Source organism: Aedes albopictus, chromosome 2, assembly GCF_035046485.1.
Source record: "Aedes albopictus strain Foshan chromosome 2, AalbF5, whole genome shotgun sequence".
NCBI classification, from domain to species: Eukaryota; Metazoa; Arthropoda; class Insecta; order Diptera; family Culicidae; genus Aedes; species Aedes albopictus.
This window is the reverse complement of record NC_085137.1, coordinates 242,613,889-242,637,680: the sequence shown is the minus strand read 5'-3', so window position 1 is coordinate 242,637,680 and position 23,792 is coordinate 242,613,889. Positions and strand designations below refer to the sequence as shown.

At 42.4% G+C, this 23,792-nt stretch overlaps 3 protein-coding genes across 3 annotated transcripts; 2 read left to right on the top strand and 1 right to left on the bottom strand.

The window, feature by feature from the left end:
* Positions 1 to 2,163: 2,163 nt before the first annotated feature.
* LOC109622882 (zinc finger CCCH domain-containing protein 11B) lies at positions 2,164 to 7,086 on the bottom strand. The gene has a single exon (XM_062851432.1). It carries the CDS (start codon positions 6,750 to 6,752, stop codon positions 6,264 to 6,266), a length of 489 nt encoding a protein of 162 aa, XP_062707416.1. The 5' UTR covers positions 6,753 to 7,086; the 3' UTR covers positions 2,164 to 6,263.
* A 7,378-nt stretch (positions 7,087 to 14,464) lies between these two features.
* Positions 14,465 to 23,529, top strand: LOC109622880 (E3 ubiquitin-protein ligase PPP1R11). The gene is made up of 3 exons (XM_062851421.1): positions 14,465 to 14,787; positions 22,975 to 23,245; positions 23,374 to 23,529. Exons 1-3 carry the CDS (start codon positions 14,674 to 14,676, stop codon positions 23,433 to 23,435), a joined length of 447 nt encoding a protein of 148 aa, XP_062707405.1. The 5' UTR covers positions 14,465 to 14,673; the 3' UTR covers positions 23,436 to 23,529.
* On the top strand, positions 14,843 to 16,363 carry LOC134287988 (succinate--hydroxymethylglutarate CoA-transferase-like). The gene has a single exon (XM_062851420.1). It carries the CDS (start codon positions 14,987 to 14,989, stop codon positions 16,277 to 16,279), a length of 1,293 nt encoding a protein of 430 aa, XP_062707404.1. The 5' UTR covers positions 14,843 to 14,986; the 3' UTR covers positions 16,280 to 16,363.
* Positions 23,530 to 23,792: the final 263 nt, after the last annotated feature.

Sequence of the window (23,792 nt, the reverse complement as noted above, 5' to 3'; positions counted from 1 at the left end):
CCACACAGGAATTTGGATTGGTCAATGTGTTGTTTCAATAGAGTTAATAAACTATAGAGGAAGAATGTCGCTGACGTCGCTGCAGAAACATCTCTTGCTGGCGGAGATAGGCCGGGCTATAAGTGTCAAAGCGAAAAAGTATGCAGTTTGACAGATAGATACCCGACATGTTTGCGAGCGAGAACAAAGGGAATAGCAGCGACATTCGTCCTCTATAGTTTATTAACTCTATTGTTGTTTCGCATTAACTCACGATATTCTTCCTTCATTGCAGCTCTCCAGTGGTCAACGTCTGCGGATCGCAACGCTTCGGTGAAACAGCGGGAGTCATCGCAGCCCTTGCTCACGAGACAGTTGCTAGTCGACGCTTCTTGTTGCGTTTGCTGCTGGCTCGCAGCGGGAACCGATGCGACTCGTGAAGTACCGGCGGTTGATCGATCCTGGTGCTGTTCTGAAAATTGGTAGGAGGGCAGGCGGACAGCCCCTATTGCCCATCACAGCTCAATTGTGGCAGGATATATGACTAGCACCAAATTTAATTCGAGTCATGCCACAATCATACACTGAAATAAATTTTGTTGTGGAAATTACCGATTCCATAGTAAAATTACTAACCGTACCTATGATTCTCAACCAACAACATTTTCCAGTTAATTCCACTAAAACACTGTCAACTTAACAAGCAGTGCAGTTAACATTAACAAAAATAATCTTAATTTAACAAATCTGGAGCTCGATTTGAATAGGTCGTATGTACATTTGTCGATAAAATTCGATCAGTTTATTTTAGTTATTGTAGCAATAGGGAAGATATTTTGGAAACTTTTAATGATGGAACGGAAAGCCTGTTTTGTGATGATTCTGCTGTATGTATCAACTTTGTCCAATTTCATTGGTTTTTGCTATAATAAGCGAATCTAACTGATCGAATTTTTAATCAACAAAAGCACATACGATTTTTTCAAATCGAGCTCCAGAAATGAGCATTGTATTTTTAACCATACTGTGTTGTAAAATGCGTGTCCTGGGAAAATTAACAATGTTTTGTTGTTAAGACGACTATGCTTTTAGTTGAATTTACTACAATGCATTTCAGTATGCATCAAGCACATTTCAGCTACCTATTGCCAGTTGCAAAGATTTATAGATTCCAACGCAAATAAATAATCAGGCTCATTTTCAGCGTAGGTTCATTATAAATGTTTGTTTACAATGCAAAACCACAGACAAACAGACGTCTCACTCTACTCACTTCTCATCGTTTCCCTTTTTAACGGATTATTCAAATATTCCGTACACACTTAAATTCAGAAATTGATCTCGGTAAACGGTTTACCGAGAATCCAACAGCTGATATCTCGGTAAAATATTTACTGATTCTCGGTAAAATTTTTACCGAGATTTCGGTAAACTATTACCGAATCTCGGTGAACTTTGCCGAGATCTCGGTAAAAAGTTGGATTACCGAGATCTCGGCAAAGTTTTAACGACATCTCGGTAAAACTTTTACCGAGATTCAGTAAAAAACATTACCGGATTCTCGGCTGTTGGATTCTCGGCAATCCGTTTGCTGAGGTCGGCGATTTAATTTAAGTGTGTAGTTCGCAAATCGCTCGCTCATGGTGCTCGCATCGTTTTTGCACCTGTTTGACGTTTGCTCACTACCGCCATCTACTCAGTGGATTTGCGTATCACAGCGTAATTAAAATTGGGCGATTATGTTTCCGTGACGATGATTTGAATCGCATTCTGTTCCAAGTGATACGTCTGTTTGTCTGTGCAAAACTATCACCAAATGTGTACTTAACAACACAGCGTAAAATATTCACCAGGACGCGGTCTGTTTTTATATCTGTGGGCCCACGCAAGAAAAATCCACGCAACTAATTTTCGCGCAGGAGTCTAAACAGGTGGAATCTCCGCAATATGACTACAATATTCCTAAATAATGGACGCAGTGGTTAAAAGGCTCTACAGTTGAGGAAAAATGAGATGTTTAAAAAAATGGTTGACCGGGTTCTTAGATTTAGCCGTGTTCGAGAATTCGAAATCGAAGTAATCGAAGTAATACTTCCCGAGTATCCTGTCGGCGGTCACACTAGGGCTGAACGGAATTCAGGGAACGGTTCTTTCCAAAAAACGAAAAGACAAAACTCGCCTTCCTGTTGTTTTGTTGTTGCTTTATTGATAATTTTAGACTTACACTTCCAAACTAGTTTCATTATTATGTTTCTGCTTTTTGCCGTTATAGTTGCGGTATATTCTTGTGGTAGTTTTACTCTAACACATTACTCAATTTTGTTCAGCAAATTCTCTAATTGTTTTGACGTGTCTGTATATCAATTTTATATTTAATATTTTTTTTTGGGATTGGTTTATTTTTCATTTATTAATTTTAGCTAACATATTTCACGATTATTGGGCTTTTTATTCTTTTTTATTATTCTGATCTGTGTCGTGCAACTGTTCAAGAAATATTATACATTTTTTTTTCGACTATTTTTTTTCAATATAATTGTTACATGTTAGTATATGTAAGTGTCTGTTAATGTGTAACTGTGTTGGTGTGGTTTTTCATAATGCATGTATAAGTGTGTGGGTGTGTTCATACTGAATTCTAAACTTCCTATACAAGAATAGGTAAAAGCTTCGAGCTTTAATCATTTTTTTTCTGTTCATATGATTGATTTCTAACGTAAAACGCTTATTAGTTGGAAAATTTCACTCAATTCTATTTTCGAGAACAGACAACAATGGGAGAGGGGGTTACGGGTGTATGCTTCTTTATTTACTGTCGGAATAATTTAGTCATGTTGGGTGCTAAGTGGTTGTTGCTATATCGAAGCAGATTTTCCACTAGGTTAGTTTTTGTTTGAAGAAAGTTTATAGAAGAAGCAGACAAGTTTCGCAAACTATCATGCTGTGAGATGAATGGGAAAATCATTGTTCGTGAATGAAAGGATGTAAATGGTTCGTATTTTATTGCTGTTTTTTTTTTTTATCTATTTTTAAGTGTTCATACTTCATTTGAGGAACATCACCAAAGTGAGTAGAATAGATTACTAGTTTTGAATTGAACCATGTTGAACCGATCGATACGAATTATCACGGAGTATGCATTTCCTAGCCATTGTTAGTTGACAGTACAGGGTTACTGGATGATTATTCTGTGAATCGCGTGAATCGCAAATCAACACAGGAATTTTCAGGAAACGTTTCTCTAGTGTCGACCTGTATTAAACCCTATATCAGTAACAAATTTTGAAAACGACGTATAATCAATGCTACACCATTGATTATACGTCGTTTTCAAAATTTGTTACTGATATGGTTTCGAATTAGGCGTTTTACACAGTATGCTATGTGTATTTCGCCTGTGGCGTTCTGCAATCGATATTGATTTGGTTTTATCGCTGCGGTTATTTTTTGTGCAGTGATTGTCAAGAGTCTGATCTTGCCTAGTTTGGGTAGTGGCTACGGTTAGGATAGCTCAGATCAATCTCTAGCGTAAAAGAATACCAACGATCAATATCAGCAGACTTGAAAAATGAAACAGCCCAGGCGGGTTTATTCCAAGAAACCTTATTTCAAAAAGGGATTGGCTGTCTAGGTAATCTTGAAATCCTGGTGTTTGCTACTTTCAGTAAAATGAAATGACAAACTCGCGTAGGGTTTTTCCCAACTCCTGGTGGGTCACAACACGCAAAGAACGCAGCACTAGACAGGACACAACACTTATACTGCCCATGATCGCATATCAGTCCCATATTTGCTGGGTTTCCTATTCATATGGGAGAATTATGCGATCATGAGCATAATTCTTATAAAAACATTGAAAGGTTTTAAATTACCATTTAAGTCGACCGGTTTCGGACTCGACGTTGCCCATCGACAGGACGGTGACCCTTTTATTTTTTTGTAAGAACTATAAGTGTTGTGTCCTGTCTCGTGTGTTGTCGAGGTTCTTACGTTAGCACAAACCTCAAAAAATTGAAGTCCTGGTGGGTCATTAATGTAAAGTTTATCCCGAAAGTGGGTCGTGCGTTTTACAAAGACCAGATCGATCAGGTTGACCTCTTTTCTTCTGGCATGCTTAGAATGCATTGTCGATCATCAAACTCATGATGTTTTTCTGGCTAACGTGCCTCTTAATGTGACCCAACACGCTTACCAATCTGGAAAGTCCGTTGTGACGCTTTTACACAAAGTTGTTTTATGGAGAAAGTATTCACACAAAAGCAATCTTGCTTGAGTGTTTTCTTAGATATCTAGTGTGTTTGTGGATGGCTCCAAGGGGGAGTCTTCCCACCACTTTTGGGGAATCTCGTAGCAGATACGCTATTGAGACAACTCAATACTAGCGATTTTCCTAGTTATGGTTTTGTAGACAACTACCTGACATTTTTAGTTGGCATGTGCATCAGCACCTTTTTCGACCTATTGCAAAACGCTTTTCAGGTAGTTGAGGACTGGTGTCGTCAATATGGTAAATCCGAGTAAAACATCTACATATTGTTCATTTCACGAAAAGGCGGAACCAACTTTTGCGTCTGTTCGACGTTGCTGAACAGGACAAGAACGTTGGAGTTATTCTCGATTCTATACTTTCCTGTACACTTTACATAAAGTTCGGAATCAAGAAAGCTTGTGCAGCCTTTGAGCAATGCCTGCGAAACTGTGGTGTGAAACTTGAGATCTAAAACCCAAGTATAACAAAGTAAGTATTGTAGTTACTTCTGTTCAAAAAATCTCCATGAAACGTTAGTAGTTCATGTTCATTCTGAGACGAGTATTAAAATGTAGTAAATCTAATTCATTTCAAAATCAGTTCACGGCCCGCACAAAATCTGCTTCAGGCTCGCATTTTGATGATCACTGTGTATAACCATTTATTCAGTGTTCAAAGCAAGGGGAATGGCATATCCTTTTCTAACCGGAATATCCGCATCTATCCGTTTCTAACCGTCGTTAACTGCCGTGAATCGCATATCTGTCCCATTTGCATAGGAAATCCAGCAAAGATGGGACTGATATGCGATTCACGGCAGTTAACCGCGTCTAACTGCTGCTCACTTAGCAGCTTGCTTAGCAACGGTTAGCGACGGTTAGAAACGGATAAATGCGGATATTCCGGTTAGAAAAGGATATGTCATTCCCCTTGGTTCAAAGTCAACAACGCTCTACAGAAACTCTAGTGCATCCTCCGAGATATGTTTCGAACCGACCGGTAATTATTCAGTACATGTTACGAGAACTTCCACAAAACGCGAATTATGGTCGCTCATCTACAAACAGGAAACAGCACAAAAAACGACATAAAATGCGCGCGAAATAATTGGCTCTTTTCAGAAATGTAAAACGAATGCATGTCTCCGAATCCAACGAATTGATCCCCAGACGGGATCCAACGGGAGACCGCGTGTTAGCCTTATAAGAGCTTTGATGACGATTATTTTTACTAGATTTATAGCAATTTCTCTACACTAGGGCTATATAAGTTTTTTTTTGTTTGAATAAAAATACGATTTAAGACGTGCGTTAACTCAGAAAAAAAACCAAATCCTCGCTTTTCCCTACCAAAATTCTACGTTTAATTAAAGGTTTTTGTTTATATAAATAAGGATAATAATGCATTAGGGCTTCATAACAAGATTACGTGATATATAAGATAGTTCCATTATTGATTTATAATCACTTCTTCTTCGCGAAAACAATTAATAGCTAAACAACTAAACTGAATGCGGCCGGCGCCAAGCCAAAGGCGGCTGAGTAAAAAATGTAGTGAAAAATTGAAGTTTTTCTAAATTTTGTGAATAAATAATCGAATAATAGGGCAATTTTGCAGGATTTCAAAGGAAAAGTGCCACCCAGAACCGGCCTACTGGTTCGACGCCGCCTACTAATAATAATCGTAATAGATGCAAACGTGATTTCTTGAATGCTCCGGTCACCGGTTGCTTCGTTTCGTTTCCTAATTCATCGTCATCTAGTAGTCTATCCCTAGACTTGCACAACAAATGCTTCTTTTTTTACGCGAATCCTCCCTCTCTGTCTATTGCACACTCTACCAGGGTTTGTATGGGTTGCATTTGTTGAAGCGGTGGTGTTCCGGTTCCCGCCCATTTCGTTGCGTAATTTTGCGAAATTAACTTACATTTTTCTCTCTTTCCGGGGGGGATTTCCAAAGGCCAAAATCGGGGAGCTGGGGGTAGCAAATCAATCGAAAACGGGGTTCCAACAAAGCTCCTTAGAAATGTGTCCTTTTAGATGATGCGGGGCAGTAGGGTAGCGTAGTTGTAGTCCAGAACGACCGCCGGGGACGTTGTGTGCATCATGTGGGGCGTTGTGCCGGGGGTGGCCGAGGCCGCCGTTGGAGCTCCCGCCTGGGCCTGGGCCGCCGCCACCTGGGACATCATGCTGTGGCTCGTAGTGGCCGGATGGGGTAACGCCGCCGCCGCGGTGGTGGGAGCTTGCTGCTGTGGTTTCGGTGCCTTGTGCTGGAACACACAGTGCGGCTTGCGGCAGCCGCCCGGTTGGTCCTCCCAGAAGCACGGCGTCGCCGAACGGGGCTTCTCGATCTTCATGTGACGCATCGTGCAGGTGCGATTGTAGCACTTGCCCTCCTGCCACAGCTTGCAGGTTTCCTCGTGGCCGAGCGCCGCCGGTTCGTGGCGGTACTCGCAGTTTGTTCCCTTCTTACATGTCGAGTAGTAGAAGAAGTAGCAGTCATGCAAATTCCTCGGTAGATCCATAAATGGTTGATTCTGCACTGGGGGTGTCTTCCGCGGAAGTCGTCGCCTGCTCGGTCGGAGAGCAATTTTTGCTGTCGTTGCTTCGTGTTCGCTTTCGCTGCTGCGGGGGATGGACGCTCGGCGGCGGTCGGTATCGGAACCTTTCTCGCACAACAGAGGATGTTCCGAATGGGCTGCAATGTGTTCTGTATGTTGCACTTTGAATGGAGAACTTTTGTCCACGATTAAATTGGATAATAATACAATAACACAAAATTGCTATTCCATCCACTATGTAAAATGGACCCCTGTCAGAGAGCGTGTCACTTTCACGATTTTTTTTTATTTTTCGAGCGATCTGTTGACAGCGCGCTGACAGACAAGGATCACCGTTCAATTCACTTTTTGGTGGTCTTGATTACACGGAAACAAAAATAATTAAACCCAAGGTCTCTACAAAAAGATTCCTACCCATTTACAATCCATATATGGGTTATAACCTCCAATGAGCCATTTTACGAGACGTTTCGGATCAGCTGATCGCTCATTTCATGAATGAAAATTTGACAGGAGGTTGCGCCCAAGCCCGTGAGTGTTAATATCACGTATATGGCATCCCTATTCCCACCCAATAGGATTGTTTGTAGCAAACATCAATTGGGTTCCCCCATTGACAATGCATTTGAGTTCCCTAAAAATTGGTACAAGATGCGGGAATCGAAATCGTGATGTCATCGCACCCTGGTGGTTAATATCAATATCAACACTGTTGTCGTTTCGTAAAATAGACTATCCAGCTTTCCACGCTCGCCATAATGGCGGATGCTATAAAATAATTTGACAATATCTGTGCCCCAGTTAACGCAACGACTTATTTCATCCATAGCAACCATGATAAACATTATTTATCTCTTGTCAACGGAAAACGAATCAGGCAAAAGTTTGGGTATCAGAGTCAAACAAAATTATTCAGTTTTTAATTGGTGTTTAAACATATATTTTTCTTCTAGCCTGAAAATTGAACCAATGAGCATATTCAGCTTCTAACCATTTCTGGTTCGGCTGTCTTAGCCCGGAGGGATACCGGTCAAACCATTAGGCTGCTGCGGCATCCGGCAGAGTGAGCTCGAAAGGTCTCTTTCATCCTCGAGTCAGGGTTATTTAGAGACTTTCCTCTTCTTGGCGTAACGTCCTCACTGGGACAAAGCCTGCTTCTCAGCTTAGTGTTCTATGAGCACTTCCACAGTTATTAACTGAGAGCTTCCTCTGCCAATGACCATTTTGCATGCGTATATCGTGTGTGGCAGGCACGAAGATACTCTATGCCCAAGGAAGTCAAGGAAATTTCCTTTACGAAAAGATCCTGGACCGACCGGGAATCGAACCCGTCACCCTCAGCATGGTCATGCTGAATACCCGTGCGTTTACCGCCTCGGCTATATGGGCCCTTAGAGACTTTGTAGGGAGGATTTTGGACGTTATTATTGGCTGGTTTGGGTGTTATGATATAAATTTTATTTAATTACGAAATACAATATGACGAAGATACGGGCGGGTTGGGGGTGTGTTGGGCAAGCAGAGCGTGCAGTGGTGGTCGACAGCGGATGGGATCCACATCGAAATTGCGAGCACTGCATCAACAACGGGATGCTAGTAGGCGGTCATCCAGGGCACAAGTAGTCAACAGTGATCTCGGTGAAAAGCACACGACGCTAGCACTCCCGGAGCTAGGGCAACTGTCTCCAGACAAGCTACGAGTGAAAGATTGGGAAAAGTATGTGTGTGATGTTTGCCAAGTACCGAGACGCAGTAAACGAACGCCCATAGCATGCAAGTGGAGTTCCCCATCTAACTAAATCGGCGACTTCGGCTCACCAGAGGTTCCCGAAAAGCTACCCCGGTACTGGCGGACAGTTGTGCCGCCACATGGCCACAGACGTTCTACGGCAACCTCTGTTATTGGCTTCTGTTAAGAACCACTGAACAGTCTTGCGTCTTTCGTCACTCTGCTTGCTCACCGATAGCATTTCAATATGCAATCGGTTGAAGCACATAGGCAGATATTAGACTTAAAAGTATTGTAGTCGTCATTCCGTATACGTGTCGCTTGTCATAGTCATGTAGTTTTTTATGTTAATAAAGTTACTTTTCAATTCGTTTCGTTTACATTTGGAGTTATCATTACGCTGCCATATGTCTCGGCCACTTCGAACTCTAGGATGTAACAGGTTCCCATCATGGCCCTCCTTCAGCGGTTGCAGTCGTTGACCTATGTTTTGGCTCTGGCGCCGTTCTTCTTGGCTGGCTACGAACAATGTGATATCACATTGGGCCACGAACTGTTGAGCGGGATAGAACTCCTTGCCCTTGTGATCAAGTCGTGATCAATCCGACCCCCTTCGGCAGCCGCCCTCACTGGCCTACGTTTTGGTCTCCAACGGCGATCTCCTTGACTCTCTATGATCCTCGTCGGCATCGCTAATCAACCTCGAGAACCATCATCGGTTGCTTGCTTGCCTTCACCGTCACCATCTATACACTGAACGGCGGCTTGCGGTGAAAAATACTATTCTGAGGGTCAATTTAAATGCACAACGCCACTAAATTTGTGCAGACTGAGTTTCGTTTTAATTCAACAGAATTATGTTTTCAATTTTACCATGGACTCGATTTTCAATTAAAAAAAGTTTCTGTTGGCAACCGGATTCGAACCAAGAACCTTGACATCACCAGGCTCGCACGCTACCACTCAGCTATCGAACCGGTTGATGTGAGAAGAAACAAAACGCACACAAGAAGCGTTGGTGGGTCGATGATCATGTTTTGCCATGGTAAATTTAAAAACATTTTTATGCTTGTCATTACTGCAAGGCTCCTTTCAGTGTAGCTGGTCCTTCTTGTCACTAACAACGCCCGATCACCCTCAGGTCGGAATTCGTCGTCAGCCCAGTAATTGGCCCTCTTCGCCGTTACAATACCAATGTCGTTGAAATCACCACTCCGCCCACTCCTTCCACTCCGCCGGATGCCGTTTGTCAGACCAGCAGCCTGAGGGTTTGACCGGTGCCTCCTCTGGTTTCCGGTGCCATCCTCGAGCTAAGAGAGCCAAACCAGAAATGGTTAGAAGCTGAATGTGTTCATTGGTTCAATTTTCAGGCTAGAAGAAAAATATATGTTTAAACACCAATTGAAAACTGAATAATTTTGTTTGACTCTGTGATGGTCCACTGCACGAATTTATGCTGGCCTGCTTACTCTCACGCGAAATTTGACGTTTGAGCGGTACCGACACCTCTCAAACGTCAAATTTCGCGTGAGAGTAAGCTGGCCAGAATAAATTCGTGCAGTGGACCATACCCAAACTTTTGCCTGATTCGTTTTCCATTGACAACAGAAAAATAATGTTTATCATGGTTGCTATGGATGAAATAAGTCGTTGCGTTAACTGGGGCACAGATATTGTCAAATTATTTTATAGCATCCGCCATTATGGCGAGCGTGGAAAGCTGGATACATAAATATTTATTGTCTATCCGGTTGGAATCAAGACAGACATTCAATCAAAAATTGCCATTTTCTTGGTCCACAAGTGTCGCAACTGTTTCGCATCTAGTGCGCTGTGTTGTTGACAACAACGGGAAGGATGCGCACTACTTTTGACATGATTCATGAACGTCGCGAGCTGGGTCGTGTCGCGACTTGATTGTGCGACGTCCGGTTTGGTGGCGACCCGACAATACTTAGAATAGTCCATTTTACGAGCTGATTTTATGAATGAATTTTGACAGGAGGTGGCGTCCAATGACCCGTGAAAATCAATATCATCATCAGCATTGTTGTCACTTCGTAAAATGGCTCATAGATGTTTTTGAATGGAGCCTCTTGTAGAGTGACTGAAATTGGGTTTTTAAATTTTGAAAAATGTATTGATTTTTTGTTTTTATACGATGGAGCATATTTTTCTGAGCCACTATGATTTTTTTCCAGATTTTAAGAATTTAATTGTGATACCTAAAATCAATTTCAAAGATATTTTTTGAAATCACCTTTTGACAGCTGAGCTTGACAGCTTTGTCCAGTACAAAATGCGACGAGGGGTGATTCGACAAATCGCTCCCATACAAACTTCAAATTGATTTTTAAACAGGTTTCCGGGCTCCAAAATTCATGAAAATTTGGATTTCGGCTCAGTTTGGCATGCAGATTCAGAATATGAGATTATCTCAACACCGCTAAAGAAGCCAATTATTGATATAGGCCTTTTCAGCTGACAGGTTCGTGTATGCCACTGTTTACAACCGCCGAACAAAGGCGCAAACGCTAAACTGTCATTCTCATAGGAGAACTGCCAAAGGCCCGAACAATCAGCTGATTTTAGACGTCAAATGAAAAGGCCTATTGTTTATTGATTTCATCAATGAGCTGAGTGTAGCCCCAATGATGTGGTATGATACAATAACATCACAGACAAACAGACGGAACACCTAGAACAATTTTCGTGAAAATCCATCGCCCACTTCACACCGAGCTTCACACAAGGGGCTAGTCGCTTGGAACCTCGCTTGGAACATTGTGCCAAGAGGTGCCAAGCACACCGTCTTATACGCTGTGTGGCACACCGAAATTAGTCTATGGAGGCACTCTGAGGCACAATTTTGACACTTGAGTTTGGGTGAAAAAACTAGGCAACCATGTGCATTTGACCTGCAAAATGAAAACAAACAGTTGGTTGTCTTGGTAGTTGCCAAGCAAAATCTGAATCATCAAGCAGTGGCACTTTGGGGCACACTGAGGCACAATTGGGTTGTTTAGTGAATAAAATATTTCTATTTTCTACAGCCTAATCGAAAGAGCTCATTTTTCTGAGTATAACGTAATTTTATTGGATTCCAATATTGCGCATTGCGCGGTTATAAGTGCGACGATGAAGTGCGGAATCTCAAATAAAAGTGCGATATTGCATCAAATCGTTTCGGTGTCTTCACCGCACTTATTCATTAGCTCGTGATGAATAAGTGCAGTGAAGACACCGAAACGATTTGATACAATATCGCACTTTTATTTGAGATTCCGCACTTTGTCGCAGTCCAGTTAGCAATGCAATAAACTATATCTTTGTTTTGATGGTTAAATTAACAAAACAGTTTTAATTTTCGTGGATAGAATGACAGTTCAATCGATAAAGTGATAGTTCGACCCGAACAAAAAAATTTCCCCATACAAACTTTAAATGAATTTTAAAAATAGTTCCCTGACTCCAAAAAATATGAAATTTTGGATTTTGACTAATTTTTAGGTGGAGAATCCGATTATGAAATAATACAGACACCCCCAAAGAACCCAATTCAATACCCGTTGACACACTGAAAATAATTGGCACAAGTATAAAGATGTGCTCAGCGACTCCCCCTTGGCTTCACACTACCATCACCTGGTGGAAAAGTTGCACGAATCACTGTGTTGTGCAATATCGTCAACAGAAGGCGCTAGTGTGAAACGTCAAACGCATAGAAAAACGATGCGAGCCCCTCTGGTTGTGAAAGCCACAACTATAAAAATTTAAAATCGTGGCCGTTCGCAATGCTGTTTTATTTTGTATGGCGAGTTTTAAAAATTTTAAAACTCGCCATACAAAATAAAACAGCATTGCGAACGGTCTTAGGGCACAGATAACAGATGTTTATGCTAGTACAAATTTTTCGCAGAATCCTGTGTAAATGTTCAAAACGATATACGTTGGCTCACTACCGCCATCTACTCAACTGATTGCGGCATTACATCTAACTTGAATGCAAGAATAGTTCAAAGTTCCAGTTTAATTCAAGATCGAATACAATCTTGAATGTAAAATTGCGTAGTGCATGCAATCTTGAAAGCGATCACTGACTATCGATCACTGCGCCATCTCTAAATGATTGCCACATGAGTTTCAGCTGCTCGTTACATACGAAATGGCTGTTGAGCATTTTTACACACATTGCCAATATAAGCATAAACGTCTGTTATCTGTGGTTAACCCATGAGCGATCGCGCTGTTGTATTTTGTACAACACGTTGAAAAAATCTCGCTTTTTGTACTCAGCATTAGCGTGGTGTTGACGCAGGTAGTCAACCGCGCGAGTTAAATACGGAAGGTTAAAAGCGTTAACTGATTAAACTAATTAAAAGTCGCAATCAGCAAGGCAAACTTTGATTATTTCAAGGGCATTTTCATGAAACATTTAAAAAATCAGATAATCATGGCTTACGCAGTTATTTCAATCTGTTTAGTGAATACCCCTATTGATTTTCACGGGTTTGGGCGCCACATCCTGTCAAAATTTCATTCATATAAACGGCTCGTAAAATGGACTATAATGTGCTTATATTACGCGTTGCAAGAAAAATTATGATTCCTGGAAAATTCGAAGCCACACAGAGGGATATTTTCCCGGTCAACAATCACAGCAGCCTTTGCTGACAAAATGATGTTTTACGCTTTTATAGTGTCATGCTTGTGATTTTTCCACACATGTGGACGAACTTCGGCACACAATTTCTTCGAAGAAAATGAAATTTTCTTGTTGATGAGTATTGGAAAACAATTTCTTCTTTTTAAAGAAATTGTGCACCGGAATCTACCTAATGATCATATCATCTAATGATTTTTATACATCCCTTACAGTACAGCACCAATGAACTATTCGGATGTTCGTTTCATAAAAGTATCCGAAAGTCTTGGCTGGAAATGCTAGTGCTTAATTATCATTCCTTTAAAGATATTTATTAAAATTTCGTATTTTCTAAGTAGATCATTCCATACCAAGTGCCGCATCTATACGAAAAATCTTGCGTTCTCGATTGACTCCTTGTATTTACATGATGGTGCTCTTTCAATCTTTCTGCCCTGACCACACTCTTCGGGGTTTACGATAAAACGCAAAGAATCAATCGAGGACGTACCTGTGCAAAAGGGCGAACGCCGTTGCATACAATCCAGTGCGTTGAGCGAAGCCCATCAAACAGCAGCATTTGGAGCCCAATCTTCTGCAACCCCTCATCCCATCCAAATTTCCTAGATCTAACACACAGTGACAGTGTTGATGTTCATTTCTCAATATGAATTTAAATCGTGATTTAAATCAACGCATACTGTTCCACTTTTCCTCAGTGCGGGGATAGCCTATGCGCGTAAATTTCCGCACCACACTGAAATAAATTTTGTTGTGAAAACTACCGATTCCATAGTAAAATTACTAACCGTACCTATGATTCTCAACCGACAACAAAATCTGTTAAGGTAACTGAAATATGCTTGAAATTACAATGCATTGTAGTAAATTCAACTAAAAGCGTAGTCGTCTCAACAACAAAACATTGTTAATTTTTCCCGGACACGCATTTTACAACACAGTGTGGTTAAAAATACAATGCTCATTTGTTAAATTAAGATTATTTTTAGTAATGTTAACTGCACTGCTAGTTAAGTTGACAGTGTTTTAGTAGAATTAACTGGAAATTGTTGTCGGTTGAGAATCATAGGTACGGTTAGTAATTTTACTATGGAATCGGTAGTTTCCACAACAAAATTTATTTCAGTGCAGGATCCAAATTTTTAAATTTCCGCATAATATACAAACCTTGGGAAGATAGATTTCCGTATTGAAAACCCCCTTAATTCGACGCCCATGGATTGACGTCACAAATCTTATCGTTTGAACGTCAGTCACGAAATTTTAACTGTTATGTGTTTGTTTTTCTTGCTTGTGTCCGTCCTTGTCCGTCACCTTTCCTTACCGCAGCGACCGCTAAAATTAATCTAGAATCGTTTGAAAATTCGAGAAACATTAATAATTCGAGACTAAAAATAACCATCGATAGTAGTGTCTAGCCAGCTAGAACAAGTGTGGGTGCTAATAGAAGGAAATAGTTCGTTTCGGCGCAGTTACCGAGAGCTTCCCCAATGGCAGCGGATCAGTCGGCCGCGGTGATGCATCCGGACGGGGTGGTGGTGGCGGCGAGCAGAACTATCACAGAAACCATCACACAGGAGCAGATTCCGAGCACCAGCCGTCAGGTGAGTGGTTGATTTGATAACGCAGTTTGCTCTGCAGATGCGCGGGATTAAGCTTTTGTTTGACGATATAAATACAAATATGCGAAAATGTGAGGTGGTGTTGGGGGTGTTCTTTGCTTGCCGTGCCCCTTATCAGTAGCGCAGGAAATAATTCATTATAGAGTTGAAAATTAGTCGACTGGACCAACATTTTGCAAAAATGTTGAACAAGTTAAGCAGATTATTGCGCAGTGGGGGTCAGCAATTGGATTTTTCCAGGAATTTTCACCTGACCGGTGTGCTTCCGAGTGCTGATCTGAGCAAATATCCCCTTGATGGGATAAAGATTCTGGATCTGACCCGGATTGTGGCTGGACCGTACTGTACGATGGTCTTGTCCGATTTGGGAGCGGAGGTCTACAAAGTCGAACGGCCATTTCACGGAGACGAGTCCCGGAAGTGGGGACCTCCGTTCTTGAAGAATTCGGACGACTCGGTTTACTTCATGGCTTCTAACCGGAACAAGAAGAGCGTATGCGTGGATTTGAAACGAGGGAAGGGCGTCATTTACGACATGGCCCGAAAGTGTGATGTGCTGGTAGAGAACTACATTCCTGGGAAGCTGGACGAGTTCGGATTGGGGTACGAAGATCTGAAGAAGATAGCTCCCTCATTGATCTACTGTTCCATCACGGGATACGGACCGGTGGGACCCTACCGGAACAAACCAGGTTATGACGTGATTGCTGCATCGATGGGCGGATTGCTGCATATTACCGGAAGCGAAAATGGTCCTCCGTCAAAAGTGGGTGTGGCCATTACCGATATTGCCACAGGACTTTATGCCCATGGGGCGATCTTGGCAGCTCTCCTGCAGCGAACTAGGACAAACCGTGGTCAGAAGATCGATGTGAATCTGCTGTCCACGCAGGTGGCCTGTCTTATCAACGTGGCCAGCAACTACCTCATCGCCGGAAAGGAAGCCAGGCGATGGGGAACGGCACACGAAAGCATCGTACCATATGAAGCATTCCCAACAAGCAACGGATACATAACCATAGGATGCGGAAGTAACGTCCAATTCGAAGCCCTTTGCAACTACCTTCAGATCCCAGATGTGGCCAAGGACGAACGTTTCGCAACCAACCAGACCCGTGTTAAACACCGGCAAGAACTGATCGCCATCCTGGCTCCTATCATCCAACAACACACTTCCGCCGAATGGATGGCCACGTTTTCCGATGCTCCGTTTCCGGTCGGCCCGATCAACAGTATGGCCGAGGTGTTCCGCGATCCACACATCGAAGCCATCCAGCTGGTAAAATCTCTTGATCATCCAACGGCGGGGAATGTGAGGGTCGTTGGTCCTCCGGTGGTCTACAGCGAGGCCGGCAACCAGGCACGAGCTGCCCCGCCTTTGCTGGGGGAGCATACGGATCAAGTTTTGTGTGAGCTGCTGAACTATTCGGGGGATGAAATTGAAACGTTGCGGCAAAAAGGCGTCATTCAATGATTTTTCAGTAATCCGGTCTGAACACAGTACTGTGCATTTATGAAGCATTTTGCAAATAAAGCATTTTATGTATTGGATAACAAACTGATTTTGATTCACTGATGACAAATTTAATCAGGCCGAACATGTCTAAAAAGGTCCTATCTGCAGAAGAGAGGCTCTCTTTGGTGTCCCTCTATTTCGTTAATATCTCAGCTGTTTATTTGTATTTTGATTGTCTCCTAGCATTGAACGATGGTCAAAACAATCGTCTTTTGATTTGTACTGCAAAAATAGTTGAAAAGTGTACCATTACATTGCAATAATGGAAAGTGAAAGTGAACAAAGAGAGCCTCTCAAATGCAGATAGGATCTATTGAAATGTTTGGCCTGTAATGTCCTAATACACAGTGCAACATTTTACTCAAGAGCAAACTTATGTGTCTCCAAAGGATTTTGGGTCGCTGAATCCGAATCCGGGCTCAGATTTGTTCCAACACGTCACAATTTTGAGCTATACCTCAATTTATAAGGCAAAATATGCGATTTTGGGCTTTTTTGACTGCAAGCCATTAAGCATGGAAATATTTTTTTTAAGCAATCAAAAGGCTAATTGCTCAATTCCCAACTAACATTTATTGTGAATGTAAACGTCAACAAAGCGTCCTTAATACGGCTTAATGCTGAGTTACTGTGTTGTAACCATATGGACGGAAGCTTATATGCAAGCCCTATACCAATGAACCTGGCGAACTTAATCAGCTTGTACATGCTGTGCGATCAGCTTCTATGCCACCTAGTCATAGCTCTTTTCTCGGCTCCTATGTAACCACTAACTGAATAACATCTTGAGAATGCGCTTTTTCAGCCTTTTCGCAGTTGTTAAATAATATGTTTACGGCATCCCCAAATTAAACGGTTAAATATAATTAGGTTATGGATACCGTGACGCAATACATGTGGAACTGGAATTATCACTTTTAAAATTGGATAATTAAAGTACTTGCCGCTACTTGGAATCGAACTCCCGATCTCCGTATCCACTGGTCCCGATGATGTCCTCGCTGCCACACTGCTATATATAAATAACATAGAAAATAGCCCGTTTTGTTTTACTCCAGACAAGGCTTCATAATTGTGCCACAATAAACCTTACCCAACTTCATCTTGCTGCAAAAGCTTGTGAAACGTCAAACGCAATAACATTGAACAAGCTGTGTGGTTGCGCCAACAGATTCTTCTTTACAGCTTCTAGCTGAAAGAGTGTTCTTTAAACAGCTACGAAGCGCTGCTGTTTTGTGTTTTGGCAACATTACAAAACGTACTGTATAAAAGCAGCTGTCGTACACTGAAAAACAAGAGAACCCAAATTTGAGTATTTTTAAACTCACTTTTGAGTTCTTTTTTGCATCCTGTTTCATTTGCTCTCTTTATTGTTGTCAGAGAGTGAATAGCAAAACAACCCAACTTTGAGAGTTCGATGCGGGAAGCCAAAATTGAGTAAGTGGCACAGTACCGAAAGTTGAGTAATTTTAACTGATGGTTGAGTAAAAAGAACCTTGGCTTTAGGTACTATGGCCGTATACGCCTAAATGCAAACTACCTACCTAAACATCGACTCCAGCAACTCAAAATTGGCTTCCCGCACGCAACCTCGAAGTTGGGTGGAATGAACTCATTTTTGGGTACTTTCGTTTTTCCGTGTAGTGGCTGGGACTTTTACTCGATTTGCACATCTTCCGGCAAATCTTCCGGCATTGAATTAAAGTGCAATAAAAGCAACCCTAATAATTTCACAGCACATACATGGATAGCTGTAAAGAATTTGTGTAGTAGCTATATATCCCGCTCAAAGTTTGTTTTGACAATAATGTTTATATCCGACAAGCCGTGTTGGTAAACCAACAGTTTCTTTATTACAGCTTCTAGCCGTAATGAAATCGCATAACGGCCTTTAAAGCGCTGCTGGTTTGGGGATTTGTCAGTATAATGAATTGTACTGTATAGTAGCAGCTGTTTTGTTAGTGGGGACTCCTATTCGATGTGTTCAAGTTTTCACATTTTCCGAGAAATCTCCCGGAGTTGGAATAGGGTGGAGTAGAGGCAGCCCCAGTGACAAGCAATGGATTTCTGAAAACCAAATTTGGTAGCTGTATGGTGCTTGTTTTGCAGTTGTGTATTAGCTTATGATTTATATTTGACTAGCTTTCCTTTTATTCAGCGTTGACTGCTTTTACTCGATGGTTACACAACAGAAAGCAAATGACTGAAGCTTATAGCCACAGACAAACAGACGTAACACCTTGAACGATTTTCATGGAAATCCATATCGCCCAGTTCACACTACCGTCACCTGGTGGAAAAGTTGCACGAATCACTGTGTTGTGCAATATCGTCAACAGAAGGCGCTAGTGTGAAATGTCAAACGCATAGAAAAACTATGTGCGCGCCTCTGGTTGTGAAAGCCACAACTATGAAAACTTAAAATTATCGTTTAATGCCTGATCGATGGAAATTTCGCAAGTGTTACGTCTGTTTGTCTGTGTTATAGCGCTGAAAATGTTAGTTGGGTTAACATCTAAATTGTCGACTCACGCAAAATATTTCATTTCACCTAATCGAATTTGGTAGATTTAAGCATTTTATGTTAGTATGAAAACTTGCATGCAACTTTTGGAGGGTGACTTGTATGGGATATATCGTACCCAACATAAATCGCCCCTGATCCTCCCAGCACAGTCGAGCCCTTCCCGCCAGCGACCAGCAGTCGTCCCGGTCCTGTGTTTGGGACGGTTGATGGGGTCTTCCGAGCTCCTAGCATCGGCAAGTATAGTGAACCAATAAACATTGCGCCACCTGAAAGCATTTCGGTTTGCAGGAAAACCGACGGTACTCCTTCCAGACAAACGACATCCGACACTGCTCGAACTCATCACAGTTCCACCCACTGCTCAGCTTCGACCAACGTAGTCTCCGATTCGACACTGGGACGCACATTTGCCGCCAGTCTTGAGGAAGCCCCTGATCCTCCCAGCACAGTCGAGCCCTTCCCGCCAGCGACCAGCAGTCGTCCCGGTCCTGTGTTTGGGATGGTTGACGGGGTCTTCCGAACTTCAGCTATCGGCAAGTATAATCAACAAGTTATTACTTCTCCACATGATGGCTTCCCGATTTCCAGTGCTGCGACCCCTCGGCAAATTGACCCCTCGGACATTACAGTTTACTACCAAAATGTAGGCGGGATGAACGGCCTCCTGGAAGACTACCATTTAGCTGTGTTGGACCAGTGCTTCGATGTCATCGTCTTAATCGAAACATGGCTAGACCCCCGTACTACCTCTAGCTGCATTTTTGGAGATGCATACGAAGTTTTCCGCTGCGATAGGAATGCAAATAACAGTCGAAAGGCTACTGGAGGAGGCGTCCTCGTAGCAGTTCATTCCAGGCTAAAAGCTAGGCTGATCGAGAACGATTCATGGAACATCATTGAACAAGTTTGGGTGGTAATCCAGCTTGGCGACCGCCAACTTTTCCTATGCGCGTTATACATCCCTCCGGATCGGGTTCGAGATGTGGATCTTATCGATGCACATTGTAACTCTGTCGCAGTTGTTACGAATATCGCAAATCTTTGTAACGAAACGATGGTGCTTGGCGATTTCAACCTTTCCGGCATAGCTTGGTTCCCAACTCACAGTGGTTTTCTTCGTCCTGATCACGAGCATTCTACTTTTCACGTCGGAGCGGTAAATCTTCTAGACAGCTACAGTACCGCCACTCTATTTCAAATCAATAGCGTTTTGAACGAAAGCAACCGTGTGCTTGACCTCTGTTTTGTGAGTGGTCGCAGTACTGCTCCTAGTATCTCGATGGCACCAGCTCCTCTAGTTAAGGTTGTTCGCCATCATCCACCTTTATTAGTCGCCATCGAAACAAATGTCGTTCGCGATTTTATCAACAACCCATCTGCTGTGTCTTACGATTTCCGGAGAGCTGATATACGTTGCATAGCTGAAGTGTTGTCTGACCTGGATTGGGAGCTCATCCTAGATGCATTCGACGTGAACATCGCAGCGCAAACCTTTTCCAACATTTTGGGGTATGTCATTGATCGACACGTTCCAAAGAAAGTCGTACGAACTGATTTCAAGGTTCCGTGGATGACCAGTGATCTTCGATCGCTGAAAAGGACCAAAAAGGCAGCCCTTAAACGATTTTCTAAATTTCGCACTATGCCACTGAAACACTATTACGTAAGATTGAACTACGAATACAAGCGTTTGAGTCGTTTCTGCTTCCAACGATATCAGAGGAGAATAGAGCGACGGCTTAAATCGCATCCGAAATCCTTCTGGAGCCACGTGAACGAGCAGCGTAAAGAAGCAGGGTTGCCATCGTCCATGGTATTGAACGGCGTAATCGGTTCAACGCAAGAGGAAATCTGCAATCTGTTTTCTACAAAATTCGCAAGTGTGTTTGAAAACGAACAGCTTTCCACTGATCACATCGCCAGCGCAACACGAAACGTTCCCTTGGCTAATCAAACGCTCATTATTACTAGTGTAAACGTGGACACTATCTCGAAAGCGGCATCACAGCTAAAAACTTCGTTCAAGCCGGGGCCTGACGGTGTTCCATCTGTCTTCCTGAAGAACAACATTGGACATTTGCTGGAACCACTTCGATTGATCTTTCAGCTCTCTCTGTCTACTGGCATTTTTCCATCGTGCTGGAAAACGGCTGAGATGTTTCCTGTGTACAAAAAAGGAAGCAAGCGAGATGTTAACAACTATCGCGGAATCACATCACTCAATGCGGTAGCGAAGCTGTTTGAGCTGGTTGTTATGGGTTTCCTTAATGCGCATTGTAAACAATATATAAGTGCGGATCAACACGGGTTTACTACTGGTCGCTCTACAACCACAAATCTGCTGTGTTTCACGTCGTATATCACCGATAGTATGACTATGCGCACTCAGACGGATGCGATATACACTGATCTATCTGCCGCATTCGATAAGCTCAACCACGACATTGCGATTGCTAAGCTTGATAGACTTGGAATTGGTGGTAGCCTCCTGAGATGGTTCCGTTCATATCTCACAGAACGTCAATTGATAGTGGCAATAGGAGACTCTCGCTCGTCGAGTTTTTGCGCTACGTCAGGTATACCACAAGGTAGTCATCTGGGACCGTTGATTTTCCTTATCTACTTCAACGACGTGCATCTGGTTCTCAAAGTTCCTCGGCTGTCCTTTGCGGACGACCTGAAGTTATTCCTGCGTATCCGTTCAACTACAGACTGCCGCTTACTTCAGGAGCAGGTCAACTGTTTCGCAGAGTGGTGTAAAGTTAATCGTCTCACCGTTAACCCTGAAAAATGTTCATGCATCTCCTTCTCGCGAAAAAAGCAATCAGTGCCTTTCGACTACAAGATATTTGACACGCCTATCGGACGAGTGCAGTGTGTTAAAGATCTGGGCGTGCTGTTGGACTCGCATCTAACATACTCTCACCACATATCCTTTGTCGTAGATAAAGCATCGAGAACCCTGGGTTTTGTGTTCAGAGTTGCGAAAAATTTCACCGACATTTACTGTCTGAAAACGCTCTACTGCTCCCTCGTCAGATCAACGCTGGAATACGGATCAGCAGTCTGGAGTCCTAACTACAATAACGGCACTGAGCGAATCGAATCAGTTCAACGTCGATTTATCCGTTACGCGCTCCGTAGGCTACCATGGAGGGACCCGCTTCGCCTTCCGAGCTACGAAAGGCGGTGTCAGTTGATTGATTTGCAACCTCTGCGTGTACGAAGGGATGTTTGTAGAGCCTTGACCGTGGCCGATACTCTTCAAGGGCGAACAGATTGTGATTCTATATTACGACAAGTGAACATCAATGTTCAACCACGGCTGCTGCGGAACAGCTTGATGCTGAGGCTTCCACTTCGCCGTAACAATTACGGGATAAGAAGTGCTCTACTAGGTTTGCAACGTATTTTCAACCGTGTGGCATCAGTCTTTGACTTCCATCTGACAAGGAACGTAATAAAGCGAAGGTTCACTGACTTTTTCAATAACTTGACATAATTTTAAGTAGGAAATATTGTACACATGTGACTCGTAATGTAATTTCTGTTTGTGATTTGTGACATTTTTAAATAGTTTTAAGTTCTTAATATCATTGGGACTACAGAAAGTCTGTTGATGTAAACACAAATAAATAAATAAATAAATAAAACTATCAACTGGTAACGAACTGGTAAAACGATTTCTTTTGCATGATTCGTTAATTTAGATGTTAATTGGTCAATTAACCTTTTGATTGCTTAAAAAAATATTTTTATACTTAATGGCTTGCAGTCAGAAAAGCCCAAAATCGCATATTTTGCCCTATAAATTGAGGTATAGCTCAAAATAGTGACGTGTTAGAGCAAATCTGAGCCCGGATTCGGATTCAGCGGCCCAAAATCTGTCACAGACACATAAGTTTGCTCTTGAGACAGACCAAAAGTTAATTTTTGTTACCCTGTGATATTTTCCATTACCCCAGCTGGGTAATCAATTGGGCAGCTTTCAAATTCAACCTTATAATGACTTCCGTGGAAGGTTCATATTAGTTCCTAGGAAAGTTAGGTAATGCCACATCCTACAAGCCCGCAGCAACAAAACAGGACTTGCGGCTGATACATTTTCATCTCTTCCTTTTCCCAGGAACCTCCCGTGTTACGGCTCCGGTTACAGAAGCCACGTTCGGACAAAAAAGTGCAATGGACCAACGGCACCGTAGACAACGAACATATGAACAAAAAAAAGTCCAAATGTTGCTGTATCTATGTCAAACCACGTGAATTCGGCGAAAGTTCGTCGGAAAGCGAAGACGAGTGTGAGCACTGTTTTGGGCACGTAGAGCGAAAGAAGAAGCGCAAACCGATTCCGGACTCGGACTCGGACGCGATCGATTCCAGCGGGGGTCCTTCCAAAGGTAAGTTAGTGGGATGTTGTACACACGAACTGCTGAAAGATATGTCTTAGTAGAGTCATTCAGTTAGTCACTGAGTAATGAGTTTCTCGGATTTCCGTTGAATAATTTATTCGTTTACAACCACATAGATCCATCATCTGACGAGAATAGATCCAGTGGACCCGGAGACAGTGGGCCAAATTCATCGTAACACAATGTTGTCTATTAGGGGCATTAAACCTGGCAGTACCTTTTAGCGTTGGAATTTATCTTTGGCTTACAATATTATTTTATTATGCATTTTACGGTGGGTCGATGTGTAGTTCTACTTCTGATGACAGCCCTATCCCAACCTTGTGAAATGTACAATTTTCATCAATCTACAAATTCTTTACTTCGAATCGTAGGTTTGCTGTGAGGTACCCTTATAGACACCGCTGTAAAAGCGTGGTTATTCAGCTTGACTATGATGAGGGTGACGAATTCGATTCCCGGTCGATCCAGGAACTTTTTGTAAAGAAAATTCCCTTGAATTTTCAGACGGGCTTGGTGGTCTAGTGGCTATCGC